The sequence below is a fragment of the Herpailurus yagouaroundi genome, unplaced genomic scaffold (genome assembly GCF_014898765.1).
Source record: "Herpailurus yagouaroundi ecotype Mexico unplaced genomic scaffold, PumYag 185, whole genome shotgun sequence".
Taxonomy (NCBI): Eukaryota; Metazoa; Chordata; class Mammalia; order Carnivora; family Felidae; genus Herpailurus; species Herpailurus yagouaroundi.
Genome location: NW_024412416.1, coordinates 9,937,637 through 9,950,753, shown reverse-complemented (window position 1 = coordinate 9,950,753; position 13,117 = coordinate 9,937,637). Strand labels below are relative to the sequence as shown.

Below are 13,117 nucleotides of genomic sequence, written 5' to 3'. Positions count from 1 at the left end.
ACTAGACAGGAAAACTACAAGCATTCACTGACCTAAAATTTGACTCAGCTCTTGTATTTTTCTTTCTCACTCATCAAAGGGAAGGTAGTGTATATAGTAAACTTGACATTAAAACAATAAAAAGGAAAAAAATCTATTTGCTGTGATCAGAATTCCTTTCAGGCTTATTAAAAATCAGTGATTATAGCCCAGGTCTTAGTAAGTCGCCCTACACGTAAAACACAATGTGTCTTTCACTTGTTGTGAACCAAAACCTGTCTCTAGTAGCTGATGTCCAAGGTTGCCAAATCAAATTATACCTTTGGAAAGAAGTTGTAGGCTTTAAACCGGCCTAATTGGAGAGTGCTGGACCCTCCCTCTCTGGCCAAGAAATCTGTAACCTTCTATTGGACACTTTTTAACAGTCTCCCTCTTCTAAAATGTTCCTGCTATAAGGCTTTCTCTATACGGGTACAATTCTAAATTTTAAAAAACTTTAAAAAGTTACTGTCCCAATGCTAGTTCAGTATATATAGTTGCTATCCTGGAAAAACAAACAGAACTACTTGAAGGGAAAAAATCTCTGTTGTCTACTGTCCCGGTTGTAATGCTTATGTGGAAGTTGTGTATTTCATCACCTTGGAGCTGTGGACACAGCCCTAGAATCTGCACCCACATGCATCGTGGGGGAGGCAATGTCCCCGCCAAGGAGGTGAAAATTGGTTCCTGGGGGGGCAAAAAATCGTACTCTTTATGTAGAAGCACAGACACATGTGTACAAATATATGGTATATCCGTAGCATTAAAGTTTCATTAGATGGCAGGTAAATAGAGAAAAACGTCTACAAAGACTTCAGTGGTGGGGGGGGGGGGGGTGGTGACAGTAAATGAAACACTGAGAAATACCGTCTTAGAATAATAGGCTAGGATATGGTAGATCATGCTTTTAGCATTAATCAGTCCCTTTCCCCCCCCCAGAACTGTACATGGTGAAATTCCTGCCTTTTTTTTCCTCACTCTGCTAAAATTCTCTTACACCAATTTGCACACCTACCATTCGACCAGCAAACGCTAGGAGTCGGTGCCTTGCTTGCTCCACCTCATCCTGAAGACTGAAAATTTCCTTTATCCCTACGTAACCGCTTCTTAAACACCTCGCTGCCAAACTGAAATAGTGAAATAGTTTTGTATCTTTCCACCGTTGACTGCTTAACGCAGCCGTTCTCTTAGAACATAGAGCGTGCTCCCGGGTGGGACCGGGCTTGGCTGGTCCAGCAAGCCCTTCAGGGTTCCTTTTGGGATGGTTGGTAAAACAAAGTCCCAGTTGTTCCATCCTCAAAAAGAAGGCCCGGATGGGATGTGGGCCACTTTTAGCTTAATAGGAAATGAAGTAATTCTTGGGTCATGCTTCAGCAGAGTTGTTTATCTGTAGCAATATTTCGTTTCCATGGGTATGGGTGATACGGTGATAAGGAGGCTGCAGGAAGGCTCTCCCAATCTGAGAAGCACACACACATACCTCCCGATCTGCCAGCTTGAAAAAGGTTGGAATTAGATGCTTTTAAGAGGAGCATTAGCAGTTAATTAGCCTTGTTGCCTCCCAGCTTGGAGCTCCTTACTGTGTTTTTGTTCTGCATGCTCCCTCTTCTGTCTTTTCAGTTCTGCGGAGCCAAAGGCAACTTTTAGTTCCGGGTCTTGCCGCAGAAGCTCTTTGTGGAGTATGGGGAATTTCTTTTCCTGAGTGACCTAAACAGGAACGTTTTTTAACAGCTAAAAAAAACCAGTAACTACCAGTTTTTCCTGCCTGTCTCAGGGCGGGTGCCTTGTGCGTGGCCATCTCTGATGTTTCTGAACAATCCGGAAGGTTGGCGGTGGTGGGCTTCAGGGTGGAGTGACTAGTTCGGGGTGACCTAATGCGTCCGCAGCGGGGGGGGGGGGGGCAGGGCACACCTGATACTGTCTGACCTGGCAGCCCTTCGCCAGCATACTTCCGGACCTCCGGACCTCTGGTTCAGTCCGCCAGGGGCCGACCCCCCCCCGCCCCCCGCCCCATAATTTACTGTGCGCTTTCCGTCATAAAGGAACTGGACCTGATCGTGGGGGTAGATGCAGAAGGCGGTTTTAGAAATGGAATTGAAGGGGTGCCTGGGTGGCTCGGTCGGTTAAGCGTCCGACTTCGGCTCAGGTCATGATCTCACGGTCCGTGAGTTCGAGCCCCTCGTTGGGCTCTGTGCTGACCGCTCGGAGCCTGGAGCCTGCTTGGGATTCTGTGTCTCCCTGTCTCTCGGACCCTCCCCTGTTCATGCTCTGTCTCTCTCTGTCTCAAAAATAAACGTTAAAAATAAAAAATAAAAAAAGAAATGGAATTGAAGCTCAGGCCGTGTTTCTTTACCAGTTTGTCGCTCTTCTTCCCCTCTTTAAATTCTCTGGGCTTGCTTCCTTCAGGGGAAGCTTAGTAAATTTCTCAGAACTTCCCTTTTTAAAAAGACTCGTGATTCTTATTTTCCTTCTTTGTTACCAGGAAATTGAGTGGAAGGAGAAAAACATCATGGCAGTAGCTGAAAACCCCACTACTCGTCTTTCTGCGGCAGCTTCTGTTTTTATGTAGAAAGAAGTTAAATTGTGACGATGATATCAAGTTGAAAGTGGTTTCCCATCCCCGTGTCTTTTCAGTGTAGGTGTGGGCATCGTTAATACTTTTATTTTGTGTGCACAAAGGCCTCTGCAGATAGTCGTGTCTCTAGAGCTAATTTACGGCAATAAGACGTTTCGTGTGTGTGCGCGTGCGTGCGTGCATAGCGGGGATTGTTTTATTGCTGGTCTGTATTGTATAAACTTTGTTGGTTTTTAAATGTTTATTTTTGAGAGAGAGTACACGAGTGAGTGGCAGGGGTGGGGTGGGGCAGAATATCTGAAGTGGGCTCTGAGCTGACAGCAGACAGCCTGACACGGGGCTCAAACTCATGAACTGAGATCATGACCTGAGCCAAAGCCGGACACCAAACCGACTGAGCCACCCACGTGCCCCTAACCTTTGTTTTTTAACATGTTAGGGTTTTTTTTTTGCCCCAAATGCTTTATCTGAAAGGTTATAAGGGCTTAAAAAATAGTGAGAGGGGTGCCTGGGTGGCTCAGTCAGTTAAGCGTCCCACTCTTTACTTCGGCTCAGGTCATGATCTCACGGTTCCTGGGTTCGAGCCCCGCATCAGGCTCTGCACTGGCAGCATGCAGCCTGCTTGTGATGTTTTCTCTGCCTCTCCCCTGCTCACGTTCTCCTTCTCTCTGTGTGTCTCAAAAGAAAAATAAATAAACTTAAAACAAATCTTGAGAACCACTGGAGCATAATAGGAAACACTAATGTGAGTGCATAGCCGGCCAGCCTTGTGCAGTGGGTTTCCAGACAGCAGGGTGAGACGCTTTGTTTTTGGGTGGTAGTGGCTCTCCCAGTGTACTCTTAAGTTATTAATAAAGGCCGATCCAGGACACCCTCAGCCCTGCACTCCTCTTTTACTCCTTGAAAAAGAAGCCTATAATCATACCAAACAAATTGCAGATTTCTGGCACATTTTACTCAGGATGATTCATAGTGTCCTTCAGATTGTGAGTTCATGTCTGAAGGGAAAATGTCAAGCGAACAATCAGATAGTTGCTCCTGGGTTTCTGTTTCATGGCCTTTTCTGATGTTCTGCCTCCCCTGAGACACGCTTTTATTTTACACAAAAATGTGTACGCACAGCTGCCAGTAGTTCACCCGTCCACCCACCACCTTCCAACAGATTTCTTCCGCCAAAGCAGCAGAAAGTTGCCAGTAAACACGTGTGTGCGCACACGCACACGCACACTCGTGGACTGCCTTCTGGGTCTCCCCAGCCTCTGCCAGCCGAGCAAACCAGTGGTTTAGCAGTTCCAGTTAGATTTCCGAACACTTTGCCCTTGTGTGCTTCCACAGTTCTGAGTGAGGTTGTCGCTTCACCGTGGCTTTTTTGCACTCAGGCAAACCCTCTTCTGTGGGCATGAGAGTGCGTGCGTGTGCGTGTGCGTGTGTGTGTAGTTGAAGGCCGGGAACATGGTGTGAACTCTGTGTCTGGACAGAAGGAGCGTTTACGGGGCGGTGGACGCTATTTAGCGTCTGTGGCGTTGTAACTCCCTTTCTGGTTCAGGCTTGGATTTCTCACCTTGGCACAGGCTTGAGGAAGGAAACCGGTAAGAACGAATAAGGATTGTTCATCTGGGTAGTGTCTATTAAGTTAGTATAAGATCACTTGTAAGCAAGATTAAGTTTTGAAGGCAGAATTCAGTTTGGATCCCAGATCATTCACATTTTCGTCATTGAACTTTGAAACTTGTGATTTTAGTGTTTATTGGCAGTTATTCATATGTACCTCAAGGGGCTGTGAGGAGTGTATAGATTAGCTTAATCCTGGATATGTCGAAAATGCTGTAATTATTGGTGAGGTTCATGAATGAGAACCACACTGTTCTTTAAAGTAATTCTTCCAACTGAAATACGTAGTGTTACATCTATCTTATTTAATTGAAAATGAATCTGGGTTAGGTATGATGTCATTTTGGGTTGGTTATGGTATTGAAGAATTTGAGAAAACTCTTCTAAATTATAGCTCTTTGCTTATAAGACCAGGAGACTGTCTAGATTTTTAAAGTTTACTTATTTATTTTGAGAGACTGAGCATGAGTGGGGGAGGGGCAGAGAGAGAGAGAGAGAGAGAGAGCGCAGGAGAGAGAGAGAATCCCATGCAGGCTCCATACTCAGCATAGAGCCCAACATGGGGCTCAGTCTCATAACTCTGAGATCGTGACCTGAGCCGAAATCAAGGGTTGGACACTTAGCCCACTGAGCCACTCAGGCGCCCTGAAGACTGTCTAGATTTAATAGTATTAAAGACATTGTCATTTACCTCAGGACACATAGCTAAAAAGTAAGGAAAATAGGTTTGAACCCAGGTCTGTGCTGTCACTAAGCATCCAGATGTGATCAAATTAATACCCTCTCGAAACTATAATTTCCATCCCTTGAACTTAACTTCTGCTTCCATTTTTATGCTTTTCAAACTCTTCCCTCTTCTTGGAATCTCTTGCTAACTTTCTCTGCCTGTCCACCTTCCACCTGGTAACATCTACAGGCCGTAACTCTGGGGAAACCTTGGGGCCTGTAGGGGCCACTCCCTCGTGCTGTGAATGAAGAAGTTGAGGTCTGGAGAAGCAGAGGTGATCTGAGGTCACACAGCTTAAGATTGTCTCTGGCGTTTTTATTCCTTTCCTGCTGATTCTTCCATGGTACCCTTCCAGTCTTCTTGTACTCAGAAACTTGGGAGAAGGGGCAGACTGTAGAGCCAGAAAGTGGGCTCAAATTCTAATTCTGCCACCAAGGAGCTTTATAACCTTGGCCAGATTACTTAATATTTTTGTGCCTTGGTTTCTGCATCTGGTCAATGGGTATAATAGTATCTACCACATAGGGTTGCTATGAGGAGTACGTGAACTGTTACTTGGAAAGTACAGAGAAGACAGTCGAGCACATAGCAAGTATTCTAGAAGTGTCTGTTAGGTAAGAGAAGATGGGCACCGGCCATCCGGGTGCTGAGGGCTCTACTGGAGGACCCCGGGCTTGCAGAGCCGAGAGCGGGGTACCTGTCCAAAAGGCCCTTCCGAATGGCCGCCTCCTTCGTGAAGTCTTCCTGCTCTTGCCCACGCGAAACGTGTTGTTCCTCGCCCACCAGTTGCACTGTGCGAGTGTCTTCCAGAACCCTCACCCTTCAGACTTCCTTTGCAGTTCCCCTGCCATGTGTTTGATTCCCCTTATAGACTGCACACCTCTGGAGGGGCTGACACCCTCACCTTACTTGTGTCCACCTCGTAACCACAGTGCCCTGGGCTCGGGGCATAGCCAGCTGTTGGATGCGCTGGAACCGTTGGAAAGATACGCTTTCTGCCAGAAAATTCCCCAAACCTCCTACCTGAGTCAGTGGACTTGTTTCTGTTGACATTGTTGTTTTATATCGTTAGGTTGGCTGCTCTTCAAAGAAAGGTTAAGTTTTTTTTTTTTTTTTCTGATTTTCATTTCATATGTTGAATGTATAGATTCAGCATATGTATTGAATTGAAATACACATGTGGGTGTCCACACACACATGGGTGTGCACACACACACGCACACATCCCCAGGCAGATGACAGACGATTCTCCTGTTTCCTATGGCCTTGGTATAAAGAATTCAGCTCGGAAGGCAGCAGGTGTACCTGGTGGAGTTTTGTGTTTATGTGGACACTGATCTCAGCGGCTAATGCGCCTGCTATTCTTGCTTAGCCATGATACAGGCCTGTCTTTCAAGTATCAGGCTCCTCACAGGCGGGGACAAACTCTTGCATCAGATACAATAGGCCACATCCCTTGGCATCAGATTTGAATAATGGATTCTGCTTCTTAATATCTGTGTGACCTTGGTCAGATTGTTTCTTGAAATCTTGTTTTTGTCACCTGTCACATGAGGATAGTACATCCCTCATAAACTTGTCATGTAGAGAAAATGCCGTGTCTGGTGCCTGGCGTAGAGTAGGTACTTGGTTCGTGAAACTTGTTACCGCCCTAAAATTACACAGCAGTGAGAGATTTCTTTAGTCATGAGGTTAAAGGGCTTAAGGAGGCCCCTGTGGAGTAGTATGTGGAAAATCAATTTACTTATTATTCTCATTGTTCACATGGGAAAAACAATTACTGTTTTCTCTCTTTTTTTTTTCTCATGTTTATTTATTTTTGAGAGAGAGGGAGAGAGAGCACATGAATGGGGGAAGGTCAGAGAAAGGGAGACATGAGCTGTCAGCACAGAGCCCAACGCAGGGCTCGGACTCACGAGCTCTGAGATGGTGACCTGACCCAAAGTTGGATGCTTAACCGACTGAGCCCCCCAGGTGCCCCAACTGTTTTCTCCTTTGAAAGCAGCAGAAAGCTTAGTTCTGTGCACATCTGAAGCCTCTACTCGTCCGTGGCCACAGTGTGGAAAGTCACACCTGTGGACCGAGTGGAGGGCTTCCCTTGGCTTTGCTCCCACTGTGGAAAAGCAGTGCGTGTGAGAGGCTGCAGGGACACTGTGGGTGTGCAGGTGCCTGTGGTTGGTCAGGAGAAGCACAAGGTGGCATCACTCATGGAACAGAAACACCTGACTCCATTTTCATTTCCGTTTTTCTCATAAGAAAGACATTTTAGGGGAGAAAAATGATAATGTTAGGAGCGTACTTCTTGCCAGTGGAGATCAGTGTTTGGACGTTGAGGGAAAACAGTGTGTTTCAGTGATTATATTCTGCGTGTCGTACATACGTGATTCTGTGAGGCTGAAAGTCCAGCAGAGAGTCTGATTCTCCAGGAGGGCCTTACCCACAGAAACAGTGTGGTCAGACCTCTCTGATCTTGCTGGAGCAGAGCGCTCGGGGGTGGCGTGTCTGTGGCAGCTCATGAGGTCTGGACGGTGGGCACCAGTCTCTGGCATGCTTCTTGCCCCGAGCTGGGCTTCTGGCCACAGCATTGCATCATCCCTGTGTGAACCAGGCGATTTGGTTGATGTCATTACAGTACAGGGAAGAGCGTATCTGAGAGAAGTTACTTCGTAGGCCCTGAAGTGCTAATAATAGTGAAATGAGATCAAGTTGTTTTGTGCTTTTCAAAGTGCTCCATCATTCGATTGATTGTGTTGTGGTGGTAACAGGGCAAGCGCTGGGGATTGTGTGAAATTCCTCCCATGTAGCCTCCTGCGCGGCTTTCTCCCTGTTGCGTTTCCAGATCTACTTGCATTCGGTTGGTATCAGGCTGCTTGGCCTCGTAAGATCCTTCAGCTTTCGTCCTTTCCTCTGTTCAAGTCGACCAGCCATAATTCAGAACATACCGAGATCCTCAGTGACTGTTCAGTGCCCAACATTATGCTCTAGGGGGTACACCTAGGGTACAGAGCTGTTTGCTGGTGGTAAGGAAACTGACTGATAGTGGCAAATAACAGTTCACAAAACGAGCCAGAAATGGAGCGTACAGGAGTTTGGAAGATCGCTGTCACAGCCCCGAGGAAGGAGGCGTTTCTTTTAGGAAGGAGAACTCGGGTCTCGTGCAGGAGGAGCAGAGAGGACCCAGCGGTGTCTTCCTTGCAGTGGGAAGGCTCTCATACTGTCTTCTCAGCCACACGTGTTTTCTTCAGGTCACGACTGCTGTGAGACCGTGCGGGTGCAGCTGTGTGCTTCCAAGGACGGCCTTCCCGTGTTCGTGGTGGCCGAGCAAGACTTCCGGTTCGTCCAGGATGAGGCGTACGACGCAGCCCAGTTCCTGGCCGCCAGCGCCGGCAACCAGCAGGCCCTGAACTTCACCCGTTTCCTCGACCGGTCAGGACCCCCGTCTGGGGATGTGAATTCCCTTGATGAGAAGGTTGCCCTGGCATTCAGACACCTGAAGCTGCCAGCGGAGTGGAATGTGTTGGGGACAGATCACACGTCTCATGGTAAGAACTTAAACACACCAAGGACACAGACACATTTGGGAAGACTGAGGGTCTTAATGGCGGCTGCTTCCCTACAGTCATTGCCCTCAAGAGTTCCACAGCGGCTGGATGCGTCCTGCAGTTGTGGCCTCGAGGGCGTCTCTTCTCCATCCTTCAGCGGAGCCGGTAAACCTGTTCTTGCAGAGAAATGCCCTGAGTGGGCCGGAGCTTTACTGTGGCTGTTTTCAGTTCCCATTTACAGAGGGGTGGCACGCGGGTGACCTTGCTGCGGGTCTGGGGTCCATGTGTGTTCTGCGTGGAGAAAGTGACCCATCCTTCGCAAGGACCGTAGCAGAATAACTTCTTGTCATCCTTTGGGTATTTAATTACTAAAGACAGGGTTTTCATTTATTGTCTCCTGACGTTTTCTAGAGACTCTGTGGAGTTGGAGGAAAGAAAAGATGGGGGATTGGGGCGGGGGGCTAGGGCGGAGCACCAGAGCTGTCTGGGCTTCTTTATCCAGAGCAATTTACCTCTTAACTTCTTTCATCTACTGGCTCTCCGTAGAAGAGTTCATTGAAGGAAGGGCTCCACTTTTTAAAAAAGCTCTGATGTAGTAACTATGCACGTTCCTCTTACTCAGACGGGTTTCCCTGCAGAATCATCATGTGGTGCATGGCATCTACCAGATGTCATGATTTTACGTACATATTTATTTAAAAATTTTTTAAACATTTATTTATTTTTGAAAGAGAGAGAGCATGCAATTTGGGGAGAGGCAGAGAGAGGGGGACAGAAGATCCAAAGCAGGCTCCAGGCTCTGAGCTGTCAGCACAAAGCCCAGTGCGGGGTTCAAACTCAGGAACTGCGAGATCATGACCTGAGGTGAAATCAAGAGTCAGCTGCTTGGCTGACTGAGCCACCCGGGCGCCCCTATGTACATATTTAGATGAAACAGTATATGCTTGGGGTCCAATAAACATCACCCTCGTTCTCTCCTGAGTTCACATCAAGTTGGGAAGGCTTAGGAGTTCTGCAGCTAGAGATCACAGTGTGTGTGTGCTTTGCTACTGATCAAGGCTGTCTTGGATTACCGATCTGCCAGGAGGGTTTCCTTATCTTTCTCCTTTCTCTCTGAAAGAGCTGGACAATCACAGGGCTGCCCCTCAGTGGCCACGCAGCTCTGATTATCGTATTATGTAGGGCGAGCAGACCAGAAGTCACCCTCCCTGCCAGTGAGCAGAGCCTGAGCCATACTGCCCAGCGCGTTCTGGTTCAGGGCCCTGCCCAGTGCCTGCTCCCACACACTCACTCGCCAGGTACGTGTATTCTCCCTCCCTCTGGAGAGGTATTTGCCAGCTTCTGTTCTCTTCCGTCCTGTGACCGGCTGCAGCAGTGGTGTCCCTTATCGTCAGGGGCTTACTGTCCACATACTGCCAGTGCAGGCCTGCCTCAGGAAGACAAAAAAGAAAACTCATGCACTCAAAAACCAAATCAAGGAAGAAAGCATTTATCCTTTGCTTTTGCTTTTTCTAGTTGGTATATTGACCAAGGAGCCTCTGCACTGCTAAGATCTAAAGATCAGAATGTTTGCCATCATACGGGGAGCATGAGCACCTTTTCAGAAACCTCATCTTGAGGCCTCAACACTTCTAGCCCCAGCTGTTCTGTATCTGTGTGGGAGTTCTGCTTGGCCATTTGCAGATCAGTATCGGGACGGGATTGCATTAGTTATTTGTGGGGCTTAATGGTGTTTTTATCGTTTGGTTTTGTCTTATTTAAAGAAGTTACAGGAATTGGAGAGTGTGTTCGTATTACCATGATTTTTTAAAAAGAACTGTTAGAAAATGCAGTCTGAAACTTGAGGCCTGTCACTTCCCCTCTCTGGACCTTAGCTTCCTTGTCTTTGATAGGGAACTGGCCAGCTTTAATATTTTTCTGGACTTGCCATGTGCTTCTTCAGTTTCTGTTGCACAAAATTGCTTAACAGTGCTAGCAAAAGCTGAATCAAGTTTGAACACTTAGGGAAGTGCATTAAAACTGCAATAAGGTACCATTACACACCCCTTAGAAAGGATAAAATTAAAAATCCTGGCAAATTAAAAAGCTGGCAAGGGTTTAGAACATCTCATGTGTTGCTCGTGGGAATGCAAAATGATATAGCTGTCCTAGAAACTAGTTCGGCAGTTTCTTACAAAGTTCAATGTACATTTACTATATGACTCAGCAATTCCACATTTGGCTACTTACCCTTGAGAATGAAAACTTACATTTACTCAAAAAAGTCTTTGCACAGATATACCTATGGCAGCGTTATTTATAATCCCTCAAAACTTCAGACAACCCAGATTTCCCTCATTAGGTGAGTATATAAACCAATAGTGATACATCCATATAGTGGAACACTACTCAGCAACAAAAAGGGGGGTATAAAATAAAAAAAAAATAAAGGGGGCAAATTGTTGGGGGATCAGATGCAACAACCTGAACATATTTTGCTAAGTAAAACAAATCCATTTCCAAAGATCGCTTATGGGGTGATTCTACTTTTAGGATATTCTGAAAAGGACAAAATTACAGGGACAGAAAATAGATCAGTAGCTGCCAGGGGCTAGGAGTGGGATAGGTCTGACTGCAAACGAGTGTCATGAGGGAATTCTTTGGCTGTTGGAATGGTTTTATATCTTGGTGTGGTGGTAGTTATAAGAATCTATGCGTGTGTTCCAACTCAGAAAACTGTATGCCTCCCCCCCAAAAAGTGAATTTTATTATACATAAATTACAAGTAATTCAGAGAACATAAGAAATTGAATAAGTTGGATACATACTTTGCAAGGTGAAATGCATGCAAGGAACCTGATAGACCTGCCTTTAAGTCAACAACTGGGATCAGGAACCTGATTTCAAGTGCTGGATTCACATTCTGCAGCTGGAGTTCAATTCATTGTGGATTAGAATCTACAAATCCTGGGTGCTCTAAGGGCTGTGTAGCATGAGTTAAGAGGTACCTGCTTGCTGCTGAGGGACGGATGTAAAGGAACATTGTGCTCACGTGAATGAATCACAAAGGTTCTTAAAAGAAGGTGCGAAGCCAGCTTGTCCCCTGGGAGAATAAGGTAAATAGGGCCCCTTGTTATGTAACAGGACTACTTGCTGTTGAAAGCCAGGATATTTACAGGTTGTTCAGCCTGATATTTGAACAAAGGGGTCATGTAAGATCCCCTCCCAATCCTTGTTCAGACACAGTGCTTTTTAACTTTTTTCAGGTCAGTGACTCCTTTGAAAATAGCTTGGGTTTCTCCTCCGGAAGAAGAGCATTTAGATGTGTACCTGAAACAGTTTACATGAGTTCGGGGCTTCTTGGTCTCCCTGCACAGCAGGCATGACCATGGCGTGGAGAACTCTTGGCTGTAGGCTTGATGCTGTGAAATGCGACGCGCACGGGCAGTGGACTCCCGTTAGTTAACATCCTGGCTTCACTGCAAAAATTCGTGCAAAATACTTCATCTCTGCCTCCCCGTTTCTTTACCTGTAACACAGAGGAAGACCTATGGGGAGAGCGTGTATTGGCTTGTAAGCGACTCATGTTGAATTTAGCATGACCAATACCTGGTGACATTTTAGAGACAGAACATCGAGGGGCCCCGTGGGGCACAATAACGTGACCTATCGAAGGCCACCACAGGACAGCTCCAGAAAGAAAGGTTCTTTGAAGGAGAATGAGACTTAGTTTTGCTTTTGCTTCTTTCTTTGTTTTTTTGAATTTAATTTTGTTTTTATTTTACTTATTTTGAGAGTGAGAGAGAGTATGAACAGGGGAGGGGCAGAGAGAGAGAATCTGAAGCAGGCTCCGCGCACTCAGCGCAGTCAGACGCTTAACCAACCGAGCCACCCAGGCACCCCAGCTTTTACTGATTTCTCAAGTTCATCTCCCTTTCAGGCATGAGCATAGGGGAGTTTGTCCATTTTAGTTCTCCTGTCCCTGGTTGCATACAGCAGCTTCCACACTGTACCTTTGGCCTTAGCTCTGCCTTAAACTTGAGTGACAAGGACGCATTTGGGTGGAGGGGGAATGGTGGGGTTAGGAGATCTTCCGTCTGAGTTACCAAGTGTCAGTTCCTGTCTCGGCTCTTCAGTGCCTCGGTGGTTAATGGGCGTGGTGAATGGAGGTGGTTTTCACCCGGAGGACCCTCCCAGCCTGACCCCAGGCTGCACAGGGTGGGCTGCTGAAACTAGCTCTGAAGAATGGGAGGAGAACCACTCTGGGGAAAATCTTGGGGGAAATCTTCGTCCTTACTTAGTCACAGGATTGTATCACTAAATGAAAACATCTGATCATCTTTGCGGGTGGGAATCTGGGTGGAGAGAAGGATTAGGCAGGTTTTAAAAAAAGACTGCACGGGACCACCTGAGGGTTCTCCATTCTCTAGATCTGATGTTAGTCACCAGAACCTCAGCCTTCACTGTCCGGTGTCTCAGCTCCCACAGCCTCTGAACAGCTTTATCATAGCTGCTAAAAGAGACAATAAAAATTTTAAAAGACCACTAAGGGATTTGTTTTTTCTTGGCAGAGGATTAACACCTGTTGACTCCAGGACAGGCGGTTCCTCGTGGCAGGACTTTTGGCTCCGGCAGTTTTGTTGCCTCTCAAACCTTGATTCAGTG

General features: G+C 46.6%; 1 protein-coding gene across 10 annotated transcripts in view; it reads left to right on the top strand.

Moving 5' to 3' along the window:
- The window catches only part of AKAP13 (A-kinase anchoring protein 13), a 333,617-nt gene that overhangs the window by 131,427 nt on the left and 189,073 nt on the right, over positions 1-13,117 (top strand). For all 10 annotated transcript variants that reach the window (XM_040493732.1, XM_040493734.1, XM_040493731.1 and 7 more), the window contains one exon: positions 8,177-8,473. In XM_040493732.1, the coding sequence (XP_040349666.1) occupies positions 8,177-8,473 (297 nt within the window). The remainder of the gene's footprint in view (positions 1-8,176; positions 8,474-13,117) is intronic.